The 27,953-nt window shown below is 44.5% G+C and overlaps 1 protein-coding gene across 1 annotated transcript; it reads left to right on the top strand.

The window, feature by feature from the left end:
• The first annotated feature begins 22 nt into the window (after positions 1-22).
• LOC142579295 (23 kDa integral membrane protein-like) lies at positions 23-27,167 on the top strand. The gene is made up of 7 exons (XM_075689342.1): positions 23-341; positions 14,636-14,833; positions 22,164-22,244; positions 22,800-22,913; positions 23,559-23,669; positions 24,124-24,207; positions 26,516-27,167. The coding sequence occupies exons 1-7, from the start codon at positions 138-140 to the stop codon at positions 26,588-26,590; spliced, it is 867 nt and encodes a 288-aa protein (XP_075545457.1). The 5' UTR covers positions 23-137; the 3' UTR covers positions 26,591-27,167.
• Positions 27,168-27,953: the final 786 nt, after the last annotated feature.

The following is a 27,953-nucleotide window of genomic DNA, read 5'->3' as shown; positions in this document are numbered from 1 at the left end:
GATAAGCCGACAACGCCGCTGCTGCTCCCGATAAGGCGGCCGCACAACGACCGACTCGCGCGAAGGAACGCGAGAGCGTCGCACGGGGCGAGGAAAACGTGAGGAGGAGCTCGGAGGTGGCAAAAAAAAGAAAGAACATGGCCGACAGCAGAGGTGAACGGAACAGCGGTGGCGGGGAGCCGGACCCTCGACTTTCAGCACCCGGTCCGGTGCCCCAGGGCTCGAAGCAGCCTCCCCGCACGCGGCCTGTTAACGTCGGAAAGAAGGGCGGCGGCGGCGGGAACTCGTGCGGATTCACCTGCCTCAAGTACTGCCTCTTTATCGTCAACCTTGCCGTCTGGGTGCGTACACACACGAAGCCCTTGGCCGTTGGGAGACCGATCACGCCCGTTCGTGGGCGCGGTTGCTGGTCATTTGCTGACTGCGTTCTTTCCTGTCTGGCGCCTACGTTTCTGATCCGACGCTTAAGTAACGCTAGGTATATATCCGGAAGTCAAATCGCCTACATCCCTTGCTTCGTCCTGCGCGTGTCTAACTTAGTTACTTCTATTGCCGTGTTTAATTTGTGTTTTCGCTGGTTGATCCTATACAGTTTGTCGCGTTACTTTGCTTGGTAATATCCTCGTTCGTAGCCTCCCGGAAGGTCAGTTTTACCCCGAATGATTGATAGCGCCGACGCTGCATTGTTACCGGGCTGTTGCATACACCCCCTGCGGAATTGGCATTCTGATATGATAAAAGCTTTATATTCGGTTCTTCAGCTAACATCCACTAAAGCATCGAAATGCTGTGGCAGTGTGGCGCATGGAGGTAATCCGTAAGAATTAATGAATGGACTCCGACTATAGTTATGTGGTCCTCACGCTGCTGCGTGGAACTGTGAGCCAATATCTTTCATTAAGCAACACATTAGGTAACATCACATACAGATCTAAAATTTCGTGCAAGAAGCTGCAGTATATAACGCAAAGAAGCACTCCAGAAGCCGACGATGAGCAGCTGAACGACGAGTGTGCATATAAATGCGACACTGCGTTGTTTCGTCTGCAGTATACGTGTGCGCGGGTACGCGCGTGTGTGTTACGTCTGCGAGAGTAAGGAGGGGTGGCTAGATAGGTGTGCCCGAGCAAGTGCGTGGCGTGCGTACCTCTGTCTACAGCATTAGCACGGGAAGATGTACCCTTGCGAGTTATTTTTTTTTTTTTTGACACGGCGGTTTGTCTTCTGCCTGTACGGATTCGCACGTAAGGTCAAAAGTGCGACAAAGTCATCAAGTCTGCACTCTCTAACAGCCTCGCTGTTATTTGTAAGCCGATATGGAGTCGTGTGCTTTATCATCCTTTGAACCTATACGCTATATACTTACGCGGCTATCGCACGTAAAAATGTTTAGCCCGAGTTTCGAAAAAAAAATATAACGTCCTATATTAAATCGCCACGTCTTGCAGAATCTTAGCATGCACGGAAAGACGTCTCTTACGTGCATATCACTAGTCCGTTCAAGTGTGAGCAGTCATCATCAGCCTGGTTACGCCCACTGCAGGGCAAAGGTCTCTCCCATACTTCTCCAACTACCCCAGTCATGTAATAATTGTGGTCATGTTGTCCCTGCAAGCTTCCTAATCTCATCCGCCCACCTAACTTTCTGCCGCCCCCTGCTACGCTTCCTTTCCCTTGGAATCCAGTTTGTAACCCTTAATGACCATCGGTTATCTTCCCTCTTCATTACATGTCCTGCCCATGCCCCCCCCCCCCCATTTCATTTTCTTGATTTCAACTAAGATATCATTAACTCGCATTTGTTCCCTCACCCAATCTGCTCTTTTCTTATCCCTTAACATTACACCTATCATTCTTCTTTCCATAGCTCGTTGCGTCGTCCTCAATTAAAGTAGAACCCTTTTCATAAGCCTCCAGGTTTCTGCCCCGTAGGTGAGTACTGGTAAGACACAGCTGGTTATACACTTTTCTCTTGAGGGATAATGAAAACCTGCTGTTCATGATCTGAGAATGCCTGCCAAACGCACCCCAGCCCATTCTTATTCTTCTGATTATTTCAGTCTCATGATCCGGATCCGCGGTCACTACCTGTCCTAAGTAAATGTATTCCCTTACAACTTCCAGTGCCTCGCTACCTATCGTAAACTGCTGTTCTCTTCCGAGACTGTTAAACATTACTTCAGTTTTCTGCAGAATAATTTTTAGACCCACCTTTCTGCTTTGCCTCTCCAGGTCAGTGAGCACGCATTGCAATTGGTCCCCTAAGTTACTAAGCGAGGCAATATCATCAGCAAATCGCAAGTTACTAAGGTATTCTCCATTAACTTTTATCTCCAATTCTTCCCAATCCAGGTCTCTGAATACCTCCTGTAAACATGCTGTGAATAGCATTGGAGAGATCGTATCTCCCTGCCTGACGCCTTTCTTTATTGTGATTTTGTTGCTTTCTTTATAGAGGACTACGGTGGCTGTGGAGCCGCTACAGATGCCTTGCAGTATTTTCACATATGGCTCTTCTGCACCCTGATTCCGTAATGCCTCCATGACTGCTGAGGTTTCGACTGAATCAAATGCTTTCTTGTAATCCATGAGATCTATATATAAGGGTTGGTTATATTTCGCACATTTCTCTATCACCTGATTGATAGTGTGAATACGGTCTATTGTTGAGTAGCCTTTACGGAATCCTGCCTGGTCCTTTGGTTGGCAGAAGTCTGAGGTGTTCCTGTTTGGTATTTGCGATTGCCTTAGTAAATATTTTGTAGGCAACGGACAGTAAGCTGTTTGGTCTATAATTTTTCAGGTCTTTGGCGTCCCCTTTCTTATAGATTAGGATTATGTTAGCGTTCTTCCAAGGTTCCGGTACGCTCAAAGTCATGAGGCATTGCGTATACAGGGTGGCCAGTTTTTCTAGAACAATTTGCCCGCCATGCTTCAACAAATCTGCTGTTACCTGATCCTCCCCAGCTGCCTTCCCCCTTTGCATAGCTCCCAAGGTTTTCTTTTCTGCTTCCGGCGTTACTTGTGGGATTTCAAATTCCTCTAGACTATTCTCTCTTCGATTATCATCGTGGGTGCCACTGGTACTGTATAAATCTCTATAGAGCTCCTCAGCCACTTGAACTATCTCATCCATATTAGCAATGATATTGCCGGCTTTGTCTCTTAACGCATACATCTGATTCTTGCCTAGTCGTAGTTTCTTCTTCACTGCTTTTAGGCTTCCTCCGTTCCTGAGAGCAGTGTGAGCTATAGCATGTTTCAACTATATAAAGCGAATTCCTCACAAAAGGGGAATTAGCGTGAGATCACTGCAACTTTTCGCAGCAGATAAAGAAAGATATATTGAACTGCCTGCAGTAACCCTCAGTCGTTTATGCATTTTGTTTTAACTCTTCAGAGTGGTTTTTCTTTTTACTTTTCTAACCTCTGAAAACAATGTATGCAGCCGCTATAAGGTCCGCAAAGTAATCTTCTATGATTCGATATCTGCATGAGGTGACTTACCGAACGCTATTCTTACATAATGCAGAATATTACGTTCAATAAACTTTTAATCACGCCTTCTTTGCTAAGAATAGATTACAATACATCATGCTTCGCGGGGTTGAGCTTACAACGCTAACGTAAGTGCAAGTAATTAATAGTCATAATATTTGTATACACGTACGCCGCTGCGGTGGACTTCACTCTTAACTGCGCAGTCTGCGTTCCCGTGTTGCACCTTGACCTCCTTTTTTTGGCAATGGGTGCTTTCAAAGTAAAAAAAAAAATCGTTTCAAGGCAGCATGAGCATTGCAGCTTTATATAGAACAACGTGATTTCATCGCGAAACGTATCAGCATCTTCCGCGTGCTTTTTCAAGCGCCCGTCCACTAAACTAGCTCCAAAAATGTCCGATCGCTTGCACAACAATACAGGAAACGAACAACAAGCCGCAAAGATAGTATACCAACGAATACTGGATTGTGACGCTTGTATGCGAGTTGCTATGGTGATTGGTCAGGTTCTGCTTGGATGCGCTCGTGGCCGATGCATGTCTGCTGCATGCCGCAAAAGTCCGGAGACGGCTCGGCATATCGTAATGGAATGCCAAGATAGTCAAACAGCAAGAAAAAGAGAGGTTCGGAGTATTCGTAGGGGGGGGGGGGGGGGGTGGAGATCGATAGAGCCGAGGTCGTCGCAGGCATAGGTAAGTGTATAATATGAAGAGAGAAAAGGTTAAGGAGAGATAGGCAAAATGCTAGACTGCAGTAAATGTAGCAAAACCTAATGAGCTCAAGCAGGCTGGGATGCTAGTAGAGGCCGTCGTGTTCTTAGCGTTCTTCTGGCTCTCATTATCCTGTCGGTGTGCTTCGTCTTTTTTTTTCTTTCTTTTCATAGCGTTGCTTTATTGTCAGTGAATCCGAGATATATCCGGTTCTACGTTTTTGTCGTTTACTAATTTAATAAACAACAACTGCCTAGCGATAGGGGGGCTTGCCCGGGGTAACAACGCTGCACCACCGCCAACCGCGAAAGGAAGCCGCACAAAAAAAAAAAAAGAAAGAAGAGAAAGAAAACGAGACGCCGGCTTTCGTATTTACCTCGTACAAGCGAGCTCGCGAGCAGTGAGGGTACGCGCACTTTTCTGTCCTAGCGTTCGCACTCGGCTATATTTGAGTAACACAATTAAGGAAGGCATTAGCGGTCGCGCGCGTCCTTTAGCGCAGGAAGCGCTGCTGAACGTACGAGGCTGGAAGCGTGTGCACAATGCCGTATCGCCGCTAAACGCGAACGGCTTCTCTCTTGATTACTTATTGTTTCCGCTCTCTCTCTCTCTCTCTCTCTCTCTCTCTCTCTCTCTCTCTCTCTCTCTCAAGCTTTTTTTGCACGAACTTTCACATTGCATCCTACGCTCAAACTATATTGCCTTGCTTGTGGTAAAAAAACAGGCACATGTGGATACGGCGGCGTTACTGAATAACCTAAGCAAAATGATTGCTCCTTCGTGAGGCCTGTCCAACGAATAAATTTGCGCAGCTGTTTTCATATAGCGCTTATCACTGATCCAGTGGCTTTGCAGACCACTCAGAAGGCCAGCTCGGTGTATATTCCATTTAGAAGGCGCGTTAGACACAACTGGAACGTTCCCACCGTTATACAGAGCGTTCTTTCTCTGCACAACTACACGCACTGCGTACCACGATCCTTGGTTAAGCTGGCAAGTTTAAAATCATAACCACGCCATTTTATCGCTCGTATTAGTTGCTAGAAAGCACAGGTTTTCGCAAACGTTTCTGTTTATGCAGCACTCGTACACACGGGCTTTATCGCTAAGAAAGTTAGCGCCCCACGGAATGACTCGGCAGATACGTTCCGTTGCTGACCACGAAATGCCGGAGCCTTTTCCCTCAGACAACATCCGACGACCATGTTTTAATATTCTGGCGCACGTTAAAGACTTCCGCGGGGCAATACTAATACGGAACATATCCACCCACTGCGTCCCCAGTAGCTCAAAGCGTAGCTTCGAAAGATAGTTTAATATTATAAATATACGAAGAAGCACAGCCCTTTTCGTACTTGCGCACGTAAAAATTAGCCGTACATGTAAATGCGCAATGCAATGGGAATTGCGCAATAATAAGAAATGCAGAGAGCGCACTAACGTTCATCCGCTTTGCCGCGGAACAAGTCGGTTACTTTGTGCAAAACCATTCGCATTTTTTGTTACCGCGTCGAAAGTATTTCTTGTCGTAACATGCTGCAGTTTCGGTATGTGAAGACTAGATTAGGTTTAGTTTATCTCTACATCTTTATCTGTACTGTAAAGTTCATAAAAACCAAACTGACACCTCCAGCGTATAGCAGAAACTAAACACAAGTGCCTGTCTAAAGGCAACAGTTTTGTTCACTTCAGCAGAATTACGAGCCTTTAATACCTATACTGTCGCTTTAGCCAATAAAAAGATGGGGTAATAGCTCATTATACATATCCCCCAAATGACCTTGACTTCTAATTGGCTTAATAGCAGGCGCATTTCAAAGCTTTGTTTTGATTCGTGATGTCAGTTTACTAATCAAGTTATTTTTTTTATAATTGCCAGCCTTTTCAGGCGACTATGGATGCGTCTCGGCAAAAGCATAAAGGAAGTGAAAGCCTTTGCTGGAAGGTCCATCGGCGTATATACGTATGCGGATTGGAAAAGTACCTCGCTTTCCGATAAACTCGAACGCTCAGATACTCAGCACAGTAGTTTTTCATTGAAATATCGAAGGCAGAAATAAAAAACCGAAACGATAATGGATTCAAATTTAGAGATACAGTGGATGGCTCTACGTGGTGGTTGTGGCGGACGACTGTCCCAGGTCCTGGACTATGCTGCCTGTGCTGATGCCCGCATTAAGTGACACTATTTGTGTACTACTCGTGACTTGTGTTTGTGTGTCTAGTGCACGTTGGAATTTTGTTTTTCTTTATTGTTTTCTTTAAAACATCCTTGTCTGAGAGTCATCTATTTGGGATTTCGGTATAGCCGGTTTTTAGGAGATCTATATCTTCCCATGTGTTTCTACATATAAAAGTAAAAAAAATTATGTTAACGTGGTTGAAATGTCTGTCTCATCAGAATAGAAATTTATAAGTGGATGCCGATTATTCCCAAAGAAATATTAGTTTACAAACACCAAACATCTATTAACAATTTGATATATCGCTTCAAAAAGGCTGCCACTTAAGTCTGAAACCGGTTCACACCCTTAAGGATCTCAAAGTGTGCAAATTGGTCTGTAACCTACACCCTTACACCCGTGAAGGAGGGTGTAATGGTGTGAGTTATAGACAGAAAGCACTTTTGATGGTGCAAGTCGGTTTAAAGTTTACCAAAAAAAACGCGGCATTCCTTTGACTGCCATCCAAAGCACCTCAAACGCAACTACACGATCTATATGCGGGCATGGTGAAAACACACTGGCTAAGAAGTCCTTTCTGGTATTTACGAGTGATTCATTCTTATTTTATCGCTGACGTGTTCTTTCCTGTGTTGAGAGCCGCCGGTACTATCAGCATATGCTCGTACAATCTTCGGTGCTCATAGATAAAAGCGACAGGGCTGCCTGCTCTACTATCAGTAAGTAGTTCAGCGTGACGACGTGTCTGCTGCAATCCATCCTTTCGAGAGTCCTCCCGAAAACGAGATCACCCACTGCTCCGTATGGCGCACACAGTAATGGCATCAGTCCTCACTGTAATTACATTGCGAGTACGGCTCCCATGTTATATATAGGCTAACCGCATAAGCCTGCGACCGCCCTCATCTTTGGTGGTGGTTATATGCTCTTTTATAGTCCCCGCCTATGCAACCATTTCCACTGCGCGAGCTGATGAGCTCGTCGTAATCGCTGGATTTCGATGGCTCACCCATACCGCTAAGTCGGCCCCTCAAGAATCCTGCAAGCTCTCTGCTGACGTTGGACCTTTCGCATGCCTTTGACTGCATTGCATTTCCATGACAAATGATGTAGCGGTATGCGAATATTCGAAACTTTTTATTAACGAATCGAACAGTGTTCGATCCGGTCTTCAAATTGAATAGTCTCTATTCGTAAATGTGAATATTTTTCGAATGTATTTGAAAACGTCAACTGCCCCCAATTAAACAAAGAATTGCAGCAAAATTGCGGTAAATTCTCACCCCCTCGGGCACAGTATGGACTTAAAAATTTGGAGGGCGCTTAAACTTCGCCTTTAAGAGTGGAACGCGACAGCATTCAAACGTCCCTCCCGGCAAGTGCAACTTGTTTAACCATAATGTTTCCCGGAAACGCTGCCGGCGAACGCTATGCACTAAGGCGAGTTTTCTAGGGCGCGCCGCTCCGACTAAGACAGACGTCGAACGGCAGCTGGAAAAGGGTTTTGCGTTTGAGTTTCCGCGTAACAGAATTACGTTTCCTCGTATATTCAAATTACAGTCCGACGCTATCGTGTGTGTGTAGGTTGTGTGTGAGTCGTACTTTACGAATTTTCTGACGCATTTTACTTTGAGAAATTCAATTAGCGCGGCAACACCTATGCGCCACGCGGAGGGCCTGCCTGGATCGGTATATGTGGTTCGGGATTAATTTTTTTTCATAGGGACAACGTCGCCGCCACCGAAGCCGACACCGACGCCGACACCGACGTCGGATTTCCTGCGACGCGGGGCCCTTAAAGCTATCGCGTTAAAATACGAGAACTTGCGTACAGTGGAGCAGGCTACGTCACTAACATAGTCGTACTTTACAGGCTATACAGCGATCATTCGCACTCTCTCAACAGTCCTGTGCATGCTAATTAAGAAACTATTGGTTTCTGGCATAATGCTCCATTTGCGCTTTTAATAAGCAATGTTTCATAATGTATATGTAATGATAAAAAGTTGACAACTTCAAGAATACTACGACGTGGACATCGTTCTATATAACGGCTGCTCATTATTCAAAAAATATTCCATATATGATTCGAATCTATTCGCTTCTGGCACTATTCGACGTGGTCTGGTCGTCACTGCTCGTAAAAACCCAGTAAGAAAAATAACGCCGGTCTTCTCTCAAAGGAACTGTGAAGTCGGCAAAGGCACAAGGAAGACGAAATTATGAAATTATATTTATTTATATATATATATATATATATATATATATATATATATATATATATATATATATATATATATATATATATATATATATATATATATATATATATATATATGTGTGTGTGTGTGTGTGTGTGTGTGTGTGTGTGTGTGTGTGTGTGTGTGTGTGTGTGTGTGTGTGTGTGTGTGTGTGCAAAGAGAAAGGTGACCACACTGTCCTCTACGTCGTGACAGGCTGTAAACGTGGTTGTGAATCTCTTGTGGTGCTTGTAAAACAACAATCTTTAGTCAGTGGGAAAAGCCGCTGGTGCTTCCGTGTTTTGACTGCCGTGCACGAACATTACGTATGTATGCATGTATGTATGTATGTATGTATGTATGTATGTATGTATGTATGTATGTATGTATGTATGTATGTATGCATGCATGCATGCATGCATGCATGCATGCATGTATGTATGTATGTATGTATGTATGTATATGTATGTATGTATGTATGTATGTATGTATGTATGTATGTATGTATGTACAAACAAGTGGGCGGTATAGATAATCTCTTCTCACGAAGAGAAAAGGTGCTTTAGAAAGAAAGAAAGAAAGAAAGAAAGAAAGAAAGAAACCGCGTGCGCACCGTCTAAACGAAGATGTGTGGAACACTTGCGGAAATGTAAAATTCACTTCCGCATTGCCGTCGTAATCTGCTTTCGGCAACGTTCGTTTCATTAGCACGCAAATGGAAGCACCTGTTCCATGCTGCCTGAAGAAGAAGAAGAGGAAGGAAATATAGGTCGCAGGCAATGCAGTACTCCACAGGTGAGCATTAAGCAAGAAAATTTAAACAAAGGTAATGACAGCATAATAAAGAAAGATATATATATATATATATATATATAAACTTCGCAAAAATAAGAGCACGGACGGGATTTCATTTCTCGCTGAAGAGAGCCGAAGATGAACTCTCCCGTCTGTCTCTCTGTGTGTTCTCAATATTTTCTTCCATTTCATCCAACTCGCTCGTCTCTGGGGCACGAGAATCCCATTCTCGGGTTACCTCCAAAAAAAAACTAAACAAAGCAAAAAAGAAAAAGCTATTCTGGATGCCTTCGGGTAATTGAGGGCGCTGAACAATTTTCGTCGATGACATAAACCTATACGCTGTGCGTGCCGAGATGCTTTTATATGGCTCGTCATTACTTTCCAGTCTGGAGGTGAAGGCATAATATGCGTCATCTACCTGTAATAAGTTCCCTCTGGTTTAACTCAGCGAAGCGAGCAAGAAAATAGCATTGAGGATTCCGTGATCGTGCATTAGATTGAGATCATAATGAGAAACGCCAGACACTGCGCCTGCTCCCCATATTGTTCTACTTTCTATCCCGAAGGAAAGACTTTTGAGGGGACATTAAGGAGTTTTTCTGAAACGCCCCTAATAAACTTGAGCATGCCTATGAGGCGTCTGAAGCAATCTCTCAGACAGCATGTTTATTAGAAACGTTATAAACGCATATATATTTCTTAATGTAGCATACGTACACTGCATGCTTCCTTAATTTATTACATTCGTCTAGGTAATACTGAGACATAAAAAGCGTGAGGGATGGTAATCGTTTACTTTGTTCCCCATATTCTACTACTACTTTGTTTGAAAATGTCTTCGTTATTGTTATGTTATGTGGTAGCTGTTGTTGTTGTTTCAAAAATGCATTTTTCTTTCTTCGCTCCGGACTGTTTGTCCTTTGCAGGAAGATAATGATAAGTGGGGCGTCATGACGCGCCACCTAGGTGGCATAGGAGAGTGATGTGGGAGTGACACTTTCCTGTTGTTGCCCTATGGTGACGCGGCTATCTTGACCTTTCCAAGTTCCGAAAAGGTTCCCACGCGGGAAAGGGGATGCTGAATCCAACTGAAGAGGAGCGGACACGTCACCATGGTTTCTTAAGAAATTTTACTGCGTTTCAAAGACGTGGCATGTATATTTCCTCCTTGAACTACCTACCGTCCGACCAGCCATGAGACAACGCTTTCTACCGGAGTCCCCAATTTTCGAATACCGGCGTCTTTACGCATTGTACCATGAGAAACAGCATCGTTGGTTGACTGAAGCAATCGTGCATATACCAAAAGTACACAATAAGATGTATGAAGAACCCCTAAGCGGAGGGCTGCAGATTATAATTCTGATCACTTTAAGTTCCTTAATGTGAACGTAACTGTATATACGTACGCGAGCGCAGTCGCCATCTGCCCTGGTCGAAATGTGCACGTCGTGGCCAGTATTTGATACTGTGACCGCGTGCTGGACGTCACAAACGACTGTCTCACCACGACGCGTTTAAACTTTATGGTTAACGTAGCCGTTTTGTGAGGCGGCTTTGGACGAAACCTAATACTTACTTCACGGTCTCATTTTAAGTTTGACTGGGCGGGTGAACTTCCGGGCATGTCAATACCATTTTGATTGCAGCTACAAGACAAAACAGACGAAGTGCGAGAGTGTTTGTTACTCGTCTAGTTTGCTTCCTGTTACAGCTGTGACATGCGTTCGCCGTAGCACGACTTTAAAGCACTGCTGCGTTCTGCGTTACATGAAACATACTGTATTGGGTTATGCGACAAATTGTGATGAGATAATTTTGACCACCTGGTGTTTTTGACCCAAAGCACGGTCCCGAAGCATGGTACACGGGCGTTCTTGCATTTCGCCCCCATCGACATGCGGCCGCCGCGGACGGGATTTGATCCCACAACTTCATGCCTAGCAGCGTAACGCCAAGAGAGAGAAAATGATAAATGAAAAGCAGGGAGGTTAACGAGCCACTAAGCAACAAGGTCGAATATATCCGGTAATTGTAATGATGTCTTCCAAAAATGTAAAACGATGTCACGTTATGCGTTCAGAGATGTAGCATACTATGGCTGTTAGGTGGCCGCAAATGGGAAACCTCTAAATTGATTGCTATGGTGTTGGGCTGCTGAGCACGAGGTCGCGGGATCGAATCCCGGCCACGGCGGCAGCATTTCGATGGGGGCGAAATGCGAAAACACCCGTGTGCTTAGATTTAGGTGCACGTTAAAGAACCCCAGGTGGTCAAAATTTCCGGAGTCCTCCACTACGGCGTGCCTCATAATCAGAAAGTGGTTTTGGCACGTAAAACCCCAAATATTATTATTATTAAATTGATTGATTGATTGATTGATTGATTGATTGATTGATTGATTGATTGATTGATTGATTGATTGATTGATTGATTGATTGATTGATTGATTGATTGATTGATTGATTGATTGATTGATTGATCGATCGATCGGTCGAACGAACGATCTTGGTATTTTGGAAAATTCTGTACCGTTATGATAACTTAAAAGCAGGGCTGTTGCACCGTTTTTATAATGATTCCTGGCTATACACACTGCCTGATTTTTTTTCTACTGCAAGAAAAATACAATTTCATCTTCTAGTGCACCTGTGCGTGAAAGGCATCGCGAAAACCTGTCCATAGTTTCATATTGAATAGTAACTGGATGCTATATGCGTGACTGGCACCGTATTCCTGGCAAGTCAAACGACCAGTGTAATAGTGAAATCTAATGCCTGTTCGAAAGATCCAGTATCCGTGCTCATGACGCGAATACATCGGCTGCTGGGAAGCGTCGATGCTTCCAGAGTCGATTTAGAACGCCGCACGACAACATACCATCGTACATATGGCACACAGCAGCAACTGCGCTTTGTGTATAACGTGTGCAGCCTACTCAATTCTGTTTTCGTTCCGGAACAACACAACCGAACACGGCGCTCTACAGTTGAGTTTCGCAATACTGATAGCAATTTTATTGCAGATACACTCCCCGCCCCTCCGCTATCACCCACCATAAAACGTCTGGGTCGTGTCTATAATATATGCGTCGCATGCGTCTCTTGGCTGCGTCGCTGCACGTGACAGAGTTTGACGGCTGGTGGCCGACGAACAAAAAGCACCGCGTACGAAAATCAGTGGACTTATAAAGCTAGCTAGACGACGTGCTATGTCAGCTCAGCGCAATACGCACCGCCTCGCTGGCAGCGTGAGGATGCCACTGCGTCATAGAATACGTATTCCTCGTTCCTGAACGGCGCGGTGAACGTGAAGCGGTGTGCACCCGATACCAGCAGTATTGCTTTTGTGTTCCTGCACCTTTCGTTTCCATTTAATCATCCTTTAATAGTCTTCCATCGCACCTTTGCGTTCGAAGCGATGAACGTCAACGGAGTGGCGATGCGGTGATGAAACTGCCGCCGTTGTCTGACGCTAGAAAAAGTGTCCGTCAAAAGTGGCTTCTCCACATGACAACCGTTGTGCGGTGAAGCCAGCTTCTCGGTTTCTCTCTATTTTTATAGCATATATAAAGCTTCAATGTACACAAACGTGCGGTAGGAGCGTATAATTTGTCGCAATGCATCCTGTGGTGCGTTCGCCGAACGCTGAACACTGTTGACGTCCTCTGCATCCAGTAACAGAGTCGCGTTGCGGGAAATGCCGGCGTACCGGATTTATTCCAGGAGGAACGAACGCATTTATTGTAGTAGGGATGCGAGTCTGAAAAAAAAAGGAGAAGCCTATTTAAAAGCCATAAACAAACTTTTAATACTTCGCTGTGAGTTCAAAGAAAGTTTGCCACACGAGACACAAAGTGAATATGCGAGCTGCTAATCAATACAGCTGCAATGTGAACAGGCGCCGCGCCACTCACATACATGCTTCAAAACACCACCGCTACACAAGTATGCATCGGCTGACAACAATCAGACGCCAGTTCGAGTTACAGGTTATCACACGATCAATGTATTGAGAAGCGAAAGCCAGTTAACAAGTCTCACCCCAAAATACTTGTTATCAATAATCGCTCAAGGATGACTGGCATCATTTAACTGATATTGAAGATAAGCGACTGTTAAAATCGAACGAGGGCAGGAAGAAAACACAAGTTACTCGCCCTTTGCGTTTATTTTGCACGCCCTTTATGTTCACCTAAGATAAGCTAGCATAATTACCATAATAAATGACGACATAACCTAAAAACGCATTGTCATCAACATCATTCATATAACTATGACGCCACAATATCATTAAAACCACTAATTCTACTCTGAAATGGAAGGTTAGCTTGATACTTGCCCTTGAGCAGAGCTGGTGTGCAAGCACATGAGGATTAAATAGTTGTTAGTGTCATCTGTGAGCTACTGGATTGGTTAGACTCTGTTTATTCCTTACATGTTGGTATATGTAGAACATATTTGCTTGCTCGCGAATTAAGTGCGCTAGACTGTTATGGAAATAGTGCAAGCATATCTGCACAAGCCATGAAATAACGTCTACACAATTACCAATGCGCTATGTGTTGAGAAACGGTGACGACGTAGCCGCATTGCGCATCTGTTTTATTTATTCGTTTGCTGACTGCAGTAGTGCAATAAACACAATGTGCTACGTCGTAGATGCCCATTTGTTTTGCTAATGAAACTGTTACAGCTTGATTACGTTCACTGAGCAAGAATTTGCCTTCACAAGCACCAACATCTTCTTCCATACCGCCTTACATTAAAAAACGGAAAGGAAGAGGTTCGTGTATGGACCCCTTCTTAGTCCCTAAAAGAGTTTCAACGTCACTTTTTCGGCTGCCTTTTTTTTTTTTACCTATTTGGTCGCGGACTTATTATCTGGTTAGCTATCCGTCGTTCAACTTGTTCCTCGCAAAAGAACATCAGAAATAATTCATGATGGCGCCGTTTCCGATGGCCATTTACGGTTTCGATTGCCGTGACAACGGGGCAACCTCGCACGCCCGGCTGCTCGTGTATCTGGCGACACACTGTGCATAGCGCGCCGCTTTTCGTCGTCTGGTATACCTGTGCACGAATGGTGTCGCAAAAAAAAAAGAAAAAGGAACTTGTTCAGTGTCACGTTACACCAGTGTCACCGTCACTGTCGCAACAATTACATAACTAAATGGCAACTCTGTACTCGGCACACGTACGCAGCTCCTGGGCTTGGCCCTCATCGTGGTGTCGGCGGTGTCGCTGGCGGGATCCTCCTCGACGCAAGAGGCCCCGCTGCCCGGACTACAGAGCGTGCGCAGCGCGGCGGCCACAGCCCTCTTCCTTGGCTGCCTGCTCTTCATCGTAGGCTTCCTCGGCTGCTGCGGGTCCTTGAAAGAGTCCAAGGTTCTGCTTATAGGTGTAAGTAGCGAGCGCTGCAACTACTGCAGAGAACAAAACGACCACGAGCGAAAAACAAAATGTAAGGCGATTAGCACTCTTAGGATACTTGACATATTTTTCAGTATCTATCTACCTTACATATGTCCAGATCTAACCGTTTTCCTTTCATGCCAACTTGGAACACGCGCCACGCGTGGACTTCGTGGCGGCGTCACTAGATGGCGCAGCGTGTCCAGAGGGAAGTTAGTGAAAGGAGCCCGGGTGGGCAGTTCACGCCTCATACAAGACGGGTTTTGGCTGTTGAAATACGGTGTGTCTCTACATTGTGTCAATGCTAATCGAATTAACGTCGACAGTCATTCTGGTATGGTTTTCTGTGGAAATATTTTTAGAGGCCACACAAAGGGGTCTCTCTAGTGCCACCCAAAACAGCAATGGCTATCACTGCAACGTGTGTGTACTCGCTTTTGACATAATCGCTGCATTTAGTTTAAGCGTGATTATATTCCAAGAAAACCCTGGATGCATGCAGAGAGGTCGTTTGGCTGTGAACCACTGTAGCAGAAACTGCACATTTGGTTTTGTGGAAGTTGGTTTCCGCTCTAAAGTTGTCTCGCTCACAAGATTCTTAGATTTACACTTCCTCATACTTACTACGTTCGTTCGTGCAGTGGGTGGTTTTCTTTCTCCGCTTCCCCTGTCATATTTCTATCTTGTCTTACCCTTTCCCATTGTAGGATAGCAAACGGGATGTTTGTATTCCGGTTAACCTTTCTGCCTTTCCCAACTAATCCCGCTGTCTCTCACTAAACGAGCCTTAATATCGTAAGCTATAGGCAGGCAGTTAAAGGAAGTGCCGAGGACACTCACGTGACGTTTATTCGTCGGGCTCTCGGCCACCGCGAGAAACCTCGAGTCAAACACCGAAGAAACATAGTGATCTTGTTTGGCGTCTTCGCGATATTTCTATGATGCCAACCATGCAAAACACTCAAGGACAGGCAGCAGAACCAGGAATACGTATGCTCGTAACAAAAAAAAAAGAGGGAGCGGGGAGGGGATCAGGCTTGTTTGATACAAACTGGTTTGTCTTAAGAAACATAAAAAAAAAAACATTAAGATGAGCCAGAGTTAAATAGATCACATAATCGCTAATTCTCCAATCCTTCTATGAACGGAAGACTGCATGACAGAGTGCACATAGAAGCTGATGTAGGATAAAAGCGCTAAGCTAAATTTCCTGAACTAGCTTCCCACAACATCATAGAGTTTGTACCATACGCTCATGGCGCGTTGCCTTTAAGCTATGATTATTCATTACACACTTATTTACAAGAGAAAAAAAAATGACGAGGCAAAATTTTTGAGCCCATTCTCTCTAGAGAATAGTTTATTTTGTGGCCATAAGTATTCACAGCGAAAGAGCGCCGCGCAGTTTCAAGTTTCATTAGGCAATATTTGCCCAATCATTTGTTTTTTGTCACGAACTTCGGCGGTGCGCTTATCGCAAGGAAATCGACGGACCGAGGCGTTATCTGAGGAACACGTGTTCCAGTGTAACCTGGCCATGAAAAGAACGAGTGCATTCTGCGTGGCTATCATGTGCAAATGCAGATAATGCCAATGGACAGCAAACAGCTCCCCCCCTCAAAAAAAAAAGACCCTGTCAGTCCTTACCCAGTGTTGAAACTTGGCGAAAGCTGACCGATGTGTCAAGGTTATTTTACGCTACATATGTCTGCAGTTCGCAACAATTATAATATGTTGCCGGCATCCGGCCGATATTTATTGCTTTGAAAGCCTATGGTATTGTCCTCATTTTATTTAAACGAGCACGCTGGTAAGCATCAATGGGCTTCAATGGAACTGATAGCTGAGCGAGTTGGCATTGATTCACTGAATTGCAGCACGCAGAGGACAGCGCGTGTCTTCTACCTGCACCCGTCTTATGTGTGCGCTATGCATTATGCAGTTAAACAATGAAGCAATCCAGTTGCTAAGCGCTTGAAACGATCTACGGCAGCTGCGCATAGAGAGCTGGCTTCTGAACTTATGGCTTGCGTGTGACGACTTGCGAGCTATTATTCGCGGGAAACTCTTCGTATAACGCTATGGCTTCCAAGTGCTTTGAGCGGGGCCCTTCCTGAACAAATGTGCACGTAGTCGCATACTAGTGCTTGTCCTCGTCATCACTCCTATTTTTCTCCTCTTTCACTTCCGTCTCTGCTTTGCCTCAAATATCCTCTCCCCCTCCCCTACCTTCCCTAATGGCTTTGTTCTTTTAGGCAGTTTCTTCTCTTCTCGTACCTCAAAGCATAGCGGTATACCACTCTGCTTTGCTGGTGCTGGTGCTTGCTGGTGCTGGTGCTTGCTGGTGCTGGTGCTTGCTGGTGCTGGTGCTTGCTGGTGCTGGTGCTTGCTGGTGCTGGTGCTGGTGCTTGCATTGCTGGTAGCTGGTGCCTCTACGAAGCAGCGATAGGTCCTTACATACATTCACCTTTTTTTTAAAGAAGCTTAGTTATACCTCTCTCTACAGTGACGTTTGTTGAGACTTGCAGACCTGCCAACCTTACCACTTCAGGGATACTACCGTCGAAGCTTGAAGAATGGCAAGATTTAGTGGGAAAAAAACAGTAAAAATTGTTTTACTACTCATAATGTTCACTGTTTGTCAAAAACGACTTGGAGAGTTTGTCCTGTATAGGAAGCTGTGAACACGCACGCTTTTCAGTCATCGCAGTAAAAAGGATCTGTGCCACATGAGAAGCGTAAATGTTCAACAAAGTTTATTGATAAGATATTCACGCATACAACGGGGGCTGAAAACTCGGCTGTCTCTATAGAGTGGTTCCATGCATGGGTTGCGTTGCTGCGGCGGCTAGATACGAGTAATCCAGCTGGCTCGAAAAGTCGGGGGGCTGATAAATCGGTCGGGGACTGCGTTTTGTATGCTCTTGAAGTCAATTTTGCTCCAAATTGCACGCAACCGAGAAATCGTTAAAACCATTGGCGTTAGTGCGACATGCGGAAAGGAGCTCCAAAAATTGGCCATTTTACGATAGAATCTTATAATTTTGCTTGCGTGGACTTGTTTGTAGCCTGACGACAGGAGCGCTGTGTTTTCGTTTTGACGTGACAGGGAGCGGCACCGGCATGTCTTTTGTTTTTTTTTCTGGTTCTAACGCATATTCACACCAATTCAAAAAAAAAACGAGGTAATTGAGTTTCAAGCTGGCACTACGTAAAGCGATCGGAGATGTTTAATTCTGGTCGCCACGCGGAAAAAAAGAGGCGCACCCTTTACGTACCTCTGCTGTTGTGCGGAGGGGTATTTTCGGCGTAGCCAGATGTCGAAAACATTTCTCGTGCCAGCCGCGCACTCTATATATATATTTTTTTTTCTCTTTCTCCTGCGAGTACATCGAGGTGGAGATAAGCATAGAAGTGCGTGCAACCTAGAATAACGGTTCACCTCCTTGCCTCGCCTCAAGGTTGCCATAGCGACGACGACCGTTCGCTATCGGGGCGCGGCCGCAGCCATCGTACGAGAGGTTGTTCGTTAGGCGGCATGGTCGCAAGAAAGCGCCTGGTGTTGCGAGCCTCGACGTAAGAGCCGCCTGAAATAACCGAAAAGCGACTGCGAACGCTTGGGAAGTCGTTGCCCGTGCTTTCGTCTCGCTGATTCGACGCAACGAGTTGACATAGTGTCTCCAGTCAGGTCGAAATACGTGGGCCCGCGTTCACGAAGCTTCCCTCACGTGCGCGATCTGCGCTAATGGCCATTGCCGAGATGATTAACAGACTAGATACATAAACGGTGGCTGGGAGGGGTAATTAAAATGCTAGATACTATTTGTCGCCGCCCCGTTTCGAAGATAACGCTAATAAGCAGCAGCATCAACAGGACATGTAGAGATGGCAGCTGGAAGATTACAGGAGGAAACAAGAAAAGACCATTTACATTCCTTTACAAAGTTAGGAAGCGCTCTTACGTAACAGAAGTTTTGTGAATGCGGGGCCAGAGCCTACGCAGGACTCGAAAAACGCATCCGGGGATTACGTATATAAATGCATAGAACAAGTAGGTTTGTCAGAGTAACAGAATGGGTGTCAATGGAAAGGAAGCACAATCGATCCTACGCGCCTTGTCAAGTGTCTGTAACTTATCGTTCGTGTGCCCACTCATGTTAATTGTTTGTGAGCAGTTGTGACGCATTCCGATTGTTTCCGTGCGAAGATGTTGACATGATTACAGTGAAGGTGGCCGGACAGTGACAGACAGGGCTTATAACTGCCATTCTTTGTGAATGCGGCCCCAGTTTTTGAGACATATCGGTTACATGCGCCGGTCAGCCGTGATAGCGAGCATAATACGATACGTACAAAGGCGGGCCCGCCAATGTCCAACATTTCTCCCAGAAAGCTTGCAGCTCCTCATCCTTTGCCTGAGTGATTCTAATATGATAGCATTATTAAACCTTATCGTTAGTTTATTAACTATAATGACATACGCGTGGCATGTCCTCCCTCGCGGTCAATTACGAGTAATGACATTACGATCACACTGCTGATGTCTATACCTGCTGCCGTTCTACGACGTCATATATATATATATATATATATATATATATATATATATATATATATATATATATATATATATATATATATATATATACGGTCAACCAAGATACAAAAGCACCGCTGCCACGTTTTGTTCGTAGCTCTTAAGCATGATACATATACACTGCAGCTATCGCTATGCAACATACCGTAAAGGTTGGACTATTAGACTCACTGCAACATCGACCATACATATGGCTGTATAACCACGTATCCCTTACATGCGAACAGGCAAACCACAGTTATCGCTTTATCACCTCCACCTGATACAGCCCAGCATGGTTGAGAGCAATACGAGACCCAGAGCAACCGCCACGCCTCCTCTCACGTGCACCTCCGCGTCACACACCTCGCTGCTCCTTCTTCCCCACTCTGTCGCTCTCACCCCACCCGCTACTTTTACCGAGAACATAGGCCGTCGTCTGTGCAGATCGCCGATAGCCAAGTCACCTTTCCGCGTCCGTGACGTCTCGGTGCTGTTGATGCTGTCGGCCGCCTCCTTTCAATTCCCCTTCCCTCTTGTGCAGCGCGGTTGATGTGTCCTCTACTGAGAGACAGATACAGATGAGAGACAGAGACGCTGCACTTTACCCCAATTTTTCACCTCCCTCCTCAAGAACCTCCTACCCAAGGCGCTGCACTTAGCCCCACCTTTCACACCCCCCCCCCCCCTAACCAAGAATCTCTCTCTCCCTACGTTGCCGAAGGCAAAAAATAAAAAATAAAAAAAGGAAAAAATGAAACCCTTGCGAGGACGTAACGTGCACTGGGATCTGTGCCCGCCCACTCACGCCTTTTATTACACTGCCTCCGTAACAGGCTGGTGTTACAAATCTGGGTGCAACACCTGCGACCCATTTTGTGTTTGTGCATAATATTATCGCATTAAAAATATTGGTACGTTGTGAATGCAGCGCAAGAAGAGTAGGCGAAAAGGCGCAAGAGGGAATGTTCATCCAACTGAGAAGAAGGAGCTGACGCAAGCTGACAGTGTGACACAGAGGCTCCCGCACGAAGTTTTGCACAGTGTATTCACAGAGTGCAATGAGCTTCGCGGCACAGATAGACAAGCTATGCATGGACAATAGTTTGCCACCAGTGCAGCTTTTCGCTAGCCCTGTTACGGAACTCTAGGCTATTTATCTCACTCCCTCTCTCTCGCTCTCTTTCTTTCTTTTTGTCTCATATTTTCATTTTTCTGTCATCAAGTACGAAAAGCACGTAAAGTTAAATCAAAGCTCTCGAGATGTGTCATTCTCCCTGTGGCCTGTAAAGAGACACAAAACCGAAAAATACAACCTGAGCTGTATTAACAGTGAATGGCGCTTCTAAAGTACGTAAAAAAGTCACTCTTACTGTGGCAGGCGGCTTGATAAGCCAGTAAAGACTCAAAAGGAAAACAACGGTGGCGAAGCTACTTTGAAGATTCTGCACCAGTTCCTCGTGACGTCATGAATTTTGATGTCGTCTGCTCGGGCACAGTTAACTTTTTTTATCGGTATAGAAGGACTAGATTATATTCTAACGAGACCAAAGATTGAACCTAGAGAGCTTCAAGAACTTTGATGCGTTAAAAGGAAGCCTTAGCTCGCGGGCTCCCATCTACTAAATACACAAAAACGGAGAATACGTGTTTCTCGGCAACCACCGCACCGAATTTGACTAGGTATGTTGCATTAAAAAGAAGAAGTTAAAATCTAGTGATTGTAGAAATCGAATTTCTCATCTAGGCCGTCAGTGCGTTTAAAAAAATTGATGAAAATCGCAAAAATTTCTAAATATGAAGCTCGCGTTTACAACTCTTTAACTCAGCGATACAACAAATGTAGCAAAATCTGCACCTCACTATACATCTAAAGCGGACAAAGTTGATGTGTTATACATCACTCTGAAATATACCATTTACTTCAGTAAGACTTTTTGCAAAACTCTAGTAAACATTACAACTAAATCATGTGAGCCATCAATTAATATATAAAATGTATTCTCTTTAGGTGCAGTCTGTGCAGAACTGTGGCATCTACTTTTGGTGCAGAATTACGAGATTGTAAACTTTATACTTGTCATATTTTTTTACTTGGCAATTTTCGCCAATATTTGGAAAGAAACTTTCTAATCCTAAATCGCAATTCCTCTTAATCGCTACAGTCACTAGAATATAGCATTATCTCTAAAATGCAGGAACTTTCATCCAAATAAGTCCATGGGTTTTTTATAAAAGCATTTGCGCGTTTTACGTGTATTTGAATAGGTGACACCGAAGTTGGGCCTGAAGCTACAAATACGAGAAAGGCATTGTGAAATCCTAGACGTCACATTGATGTGTACGGGCGCTCGGATTACGGCACAATTTAAAAAAGGAAATGGAAGTGTGGCCTTCATTCGCCCTTGGAGTGGTGAACCTCGTGCGTCGAAACTAACGAATATACAGTTTTTAAAGGATGCTTTATCTGCTATAAACTGATTCGCTGTCTCTCTGTAGTGTCCCTTTAATTCCGCAACTATGCGACTGGTCTCGCTTCTGCAGCGTCTTCGCTGCGAGTCGAGACGCACATTAAGGAAGCAGATATTACACGAGTACATCCGTCACACCAGCGACAAAATGTAAGCAGATGGCATTTTTCACGCGATCGCTCATGTCATTTCCTTTAAACAATCGTCCATAGTTGGTTTACTCGTAACAAGATACTTCCATGATGCCTTTCTTTTTCTTTCTTTCTCGCAGTACTTCGTTATCTTGCTGATCGTCTTGATATTCGAAATCGCAGTCTTGGCTCTGGCGTTCGCCTACGTCAACAGTTCCGCGGTAAGTTGGCTCTCGCCCCTAACTAGATGGCGATGCTATTGTGGATGTTTCCAGGAACGAGGTTACGATAGGTGTCGCTTTCTGAACATGTTGTGCAATTATTTCGCCATATATCCGCACTACCTTTCGGCAACTAACCTTTACAAGTAAGCCCCGAAATGAAGGTCCTGAAATGAAAAGAAACAATACCTAATAACGCTAGTGTGTCTTTTTTAAAATTTAATTTCATTTATTTTTTAAGCAAAGCTGTGTATTTTTCTCTATATGTTACATGGAATAGCCGGAAGCATACTGCTCTTCAGCTCGTAAGCTCTGCAGTTGGACTTCATTTAGGCGTTCGCCTCATCCAGTTGTTTTCGTGGTGCCCTGTTCAGCGCTATTTCCTTTCAACTTCATTTTAATTTTCTTTTGTAATCGAATCTTTATTTGCACTTTTGAAAGGCTGTTTTGCTTTCGTAGGAGGCTAATAAATGGCTAGAAATCTTCAGCCGTTTATCACACTCCCAACTCAACGCCCCTCTTAGCACCATCTTGTACCCCCTTCGTCTCCCGCAGATGGAGGAGGCCCTGAACAACCAATTCAAGGACATAATCACGGGTGGCCGCCGGGATAAAGACCCCTGGCAACAGGAGAAGGACATGAACATGGTGCTCTTCGTGCAAGCCGAAGTAAGCGTGAATGAATGAATGAATCAATCAATCAATCAATCACTCAATCGACCGATAGAAAGATAGATAGATAGATAGATAGATAGATAGATAGATAGATAGATAGATAGATAGATAGATAGATAGATAGATAGATAGATAGATAGATAGATAGATAGATAGATAGATAGATAGATAGATAGATAGATAGATAGATAGATAGATAGAGACAGACAGACAGACAGACAGACAGACAGACAGACAGACAGACAGACAGACAGACAGACAGACAGACAGACAGACAGATAGATAGATAGATAGATAGATGCTGGAGTCTTCTGAGAAGAGCTAAAATCCGAATTCACCGCTCAAAGCATTGTACACTGCTTACAAAAAACACAATGTTAATTTAGATGTGACGGACTACTTCGAGACATTCTGCATGGCGCTGTAGCTAAAGTAGTTGCGGCCTTCAACTACGAAGCCTTCTTATTGAGAAACCCGTACAGGTTTCTTTTGTAACTTCGTGATGCTCTCGGATGGATGACAATTCTTTTCTGTCGCCGGAGTACAGTTTTTCATATCTGAAACTAATGTACGAGCCTCTGCAGAATCGAGTCACGCGCACTGCTGCTGCCTCAGAGACGGTTGACCTGTTTCTCGCAGTTCCGTTGCTGCGGGGGACGAGGCGTCGAGGACTACACTGACAGTGGCCAGAGCATCCCACCGAGCTGCTACGACAACCGCGACAGCCAGCGGCCTCACCTCTACGAAACGGTATACGCCGTATTTATTTCTTAACTATCTTTTTTAATTGCCCGCATAGCGCGATTCGACCTCTTCAGGTGGCTTATTTGAACATACGGATATTAGTTGCAGGACAAAGTACAATATTCCGGTTACTGTGAAACGGAACTTAACTATTGAAGATTCAAATCATTAATTTATGGGCACACGTTCAAGATTGCAGAAATCAATTAAACTGTCCAGTCATCAAGTCATAGGCACTGAGCAGAAATGCAGAGGCTATAGAATTGGTTTTAGCCTCCATTTCGCGGTGCGAGATCGTGGAACTCTCTTCTTTCGCCGCTCCTGCTTTCTTTTTCCCCTCCCTTAGACGAAATACTTCTTGCCTTAAACACCCATCTTTTGTATATTTCCGCAGAACCCATGCCAATAACATTCTCATTCCTGCGCGCAAGACTAATCCCACAATATGCTCTTCGTACAGGGCTGCTCAAAGGCGATGAAAAACTATGTTCTGCGCAACGGACTGGGCATAGGGCTCGTCAACCTGTTCACCCTTTTCGCCCAGGTACGTATACGCTGAAGGCTGGGACTTCAAGCTAAGCGGCAACCATATGGAACGTATTTACCACGCATGTTTGACTTGCTGTTGCTGTTGTTGGTGGTGCTTATGAACTGCGACAAAATGGGATGTTTGGATACTGAAGAGCTTGCTAGCCAAAAACCGTAGAGCTTCAATCAGCACCAAGCAAGAGAAGACAAAATGCAGGTAGCTTGGGGGTCAATCGGTGTCGGTGCGTCCGTTTTAAGGCACACGATTTCACCGCTGCAATCAGGGCCGAAATGTAATTCTATATGCGATTCGCATACAGTTGTCGATCATATCAGATAGCACACGTAACGTTTACTATACTGGACAGGACAACGCCGCGGTCAGGGATTTATACACAACCCCCTAACAACCCCCTTAGGAGGATCCCGACACCCCCCAAAAAAATTATTAGGAACTATTGGGAACTGCTGCCGGTGAAATAAGCTTTTCTACCATGAACAGAATCTTAACATCAGACAGATGTCGCATGATGCCGGCTCATGTCAACGCGCTGATGAAAATTTATATCGAAGCTCCAAGTACCCCCATTATTAGCAACGCAGCAGACGAAGAAAAGGAGGAATATTTGCAGTTTGTGGACCGACCCTACATGACGTGGGTCAAGAAACCACGTCGGGTATTGTATATATACGTTCGGGTGGCACGGTGAAACTGTATAGTTTGTGTAATCCCAGTTTTTTATTATTATTATTATTTCGCGAATGTGATCAGCCACGGTTGACCTATAGTAGTTTCCTTGGAAATTGTATGTTCCGGATTGTAGTGGACATTATGCGCCTACACTGTAAGATAATTTACACCCCTAAAAGTGAAAAGGGTGTAAATGTGTTTATAACTCACACAGTTAGGGTGTGATTGATATAAACGACACCCTGAGAGCGGGAGTTATAGTCGCCATTTACACCCTTACTAACTTCTCAGGGTGTAAATTATTTTACAGTGGTATACTTTTTGTTCTTACACTCTAAAAAGTTTACACCCTTTGGGGTGTATATCTGCCACACAACGATAATCGTCATCTGCCTTGATGCGTTTCCTTTCTTTAACGCTGCGAGCCCGGTACTGTACAGTAACGAACGACATGCGCGTTATCAGCATGACATAGCATTCCCGACAGGAAAGTAGCGGGCGCGGCGTTTTCAAGAAAGGAAGCGCATCCAGGCAGATGACGATTATCGTTGTGTGGCAGATGAACACCCCAAAGGATGCAAACTTTTTTTAGAGTGTAGTTATTATATTTTTATTGTGTTGTTTAAAATATGTGCCTGCTGTCTGTACGCTGTGCTTATTTTTTTTTTCCTCGGGCAAAATTCGCGTAACAATATTGCCCTTAGTATTGAAAACATCTGCACTTTGCTCTATCAAGACTTGTAGATTAAGAAATTGCTTCACTTTGTTTTGCATAGAAAGAAATAATAAACTTTGTGTAATCAAATGAGTACTCTAAACGCTGTCCCTTATGTTCTAGCAATTTTCAAACATGGTGGCAGAATGCCGTTGCTGCTTAAATGGTGGCAATGCCGTTGCATTGAATTTATAATCCCGCAAAATGAGGCACATATTTTGGCCTTTTATACAGCGTTCGTTCGTGCCCGCCTGTATCCACCTTCGTTGTAGTATTTTTTGCTCAATAACAACGGCTCGACATGCACCAACAAGGACGAACTCCCTCGTAGCATGTAGCTTAATATGCTTGCTTAAAAGGTTAATTAGTGTAGTTCTGCTCATAAGTAGCTTTCCCGTCATAATTTGTTGAAAAAAAAACGTTCAACCGTAATTAAATAAAAGAACGTGGTAAAAAGACTGCTAGCCCCTTAAACCTCTCCCCCTTCCCCCCGCCTTCGCTCAAAAAAGATATAACCAATAACTTCGTATTCACACCCTCCCGCATTCTGGTAACAACCTACAAAATCGAAATTCTGGCCGTGCTTACTTCGCGGCGACACATGACTGCTCAGAAAACGCATCCACAATGCGCCGCGTGCGGTTCTATAATCTCAATATTCAGCGCCCACAGTGCTTATTCGCTTGCGTGAACGAGTGAACGAGTGAGTGAGTGAGTGAGTGAGTGAGTGAGTGAGTGAGTGAGTGAGTGAGTGAGTGAGTGAGTGAGTGAGTGAGTGAGTGAGTGAGTGAGTGAGTGAGTGAGTGAGTGAGTGAGTGAGTGAGTGAGTGAGTGAGTGAGTGAGTGAGTGAGTGTGAGTGCTTCCGAAGGCAGCATTATCACATTTTAATAATCGACTGGCGACCGTCTCCATTTCAGATTGCCGCCATGATCTGCTGCTGTCTTCTCATCCAGGGCATCAAGAAAGTTCAGAAAAATGCATCCGGAGCCTAGAGCCACCCCACGCTGCCGTTGTATCACTGCCACTCGTCGAGAGCATGTCTCCGCGTCTTTATACGCCTATGCTTTCACTGTATATTATTGCACGAGAAACTTTTGGAGGGGAAACACGAAGCGCCCACGCTCTTCTACGTCATATTTTCAGAGTTTGACCATTCCCATCTACTGAATCAGCTTTCTTTTTTTTTTTTTTGACAAGTTGACGTGTAACCAAGGAACATCATCGAAATGTCACTATATGAGTTTGTTATCTGATCGTTAATCTTTGCAGATAACACTCCTCGCAGTAGCATGAAGAAATGTGCACATTTTCGAAAACATATTCTATTCTCTCAGGCTACACGTATCCGTTCATTTTCTAAGGAAGCACGCACAACGCAAGTCTCTGATGCCTGCCCTCCCTCCCATTTTCTTTCGCAAAATAACATCGACAAACTTTAGTGCCTGTTTACAGTCATGCAGTGTTTCTTCGAGTATGGCGCCTTTCTTTTTTATCTATACACAACATAAACTACTATTGAGGTCTGGTGAAGTCGATGGAAGAAACCACAATAAAGGTATTTTTAATCAAGGGTTTTCATTCAGTGCCTTTGAAAACTGCAGGCATTGCTGAAAGTATGTATTCTTCAAAGCGAACATCTTATCTGCTGCAAGAGCATAACAATCTTAGCCAACGTTTCTTTTTAGCAGCCTTCTATAGTACGTAGCCTAATAGCACTGTTGCGGGAATGCAGCTATAAATACAAGTCGAAAAAAGAAACTGATATCAAGACTCGGAAAATGCCACTTTCTACATTATTGGCTATTTTGTTACTTTGTTTATGGTATACAATATATTCATAAGTCAAGTTCGCGATGATTCGAAGCGATCCATTACCTAGAAAGAGGACAAGCATTGCAGTGCAGTTATAGTTAAAAGTAAGCCATTGCACTTATAGTAGTGTACCCGTAACGCATATGATTAACCACGACATAAGTGGACGCAGTTTATCGTTTCTACGTTTCTGTGCCCGGTTGAGAGAGAGAGAAAGAGAGATTGTTTGACAAAGAAGATGAAAGCCTGCTGACCACACCATATATCTGTCTACCACGCGGCTGACACCTGAACATGATCAGCAGTACGGGGAAGGAGGAGAAGGAAAGATGACTAAGACAGGAAGGTAGAGAGTGCTCGGAGTCGATAGCTCTGCTGGCATAAGATGCCCTGTGAACTCTAGGCAGGCGACGTAGAAACGCGGAAAGCAACCAAATGCCGCTGTGCGCGAACCGAAACGACGCTGCTAACTTCTATGGTCATACGTCTTTCATACAAACTCATTCGATTCTGCAGGTTCATATTATTGCAGATGCTACAATT

The sequence above is a fragment of the Dermacentor variabilis genome, chromosome 4, assembly GCF_050947875.1.
Source record: "Dermacentor variabilis isolate Ectoservices chromosome 4, ASM5094787v1, whole genome shotgun sequence".
Taxonomy (NCBI): domain Eukaryota; kingdom Metazoa; phylum Arthropoda; class Arachnida; order Ixodida; family Ixodidae; genus Dermacentor; species Dermacentor variabilis.
The sequence above is the reverse complement of the archived record's forward strand: the minus strand, read 5'-3'. Positions and strand labels throughout refer to the sequence as shown.

Bases quoted from the DNA above. Each gene is read 5' to 3' on its own strand.
- LOC142579295 (XM_075689342.1), top strand. From the start codon at position 138: ATGGCCGACAGCAGAGGTGAACGGAACAGCGGTGGCGGGGAGCCGGAC. The intron at 14,834-22,163 runs GTAAGTAGCGAG...TCTTTCTCGCAG, and splicing joins CCAAGGTTCTGCTTATAGGT to TACTTCGTTATCTTGCTGAT. The intron at 22,245-22,799 runs GTAAGTTGGCTC...CGTCTCCCGCAG, and splicing joins CCTACGTCAACAGTTCCGCG to ATGGAGGAGGCCCTGAACAA.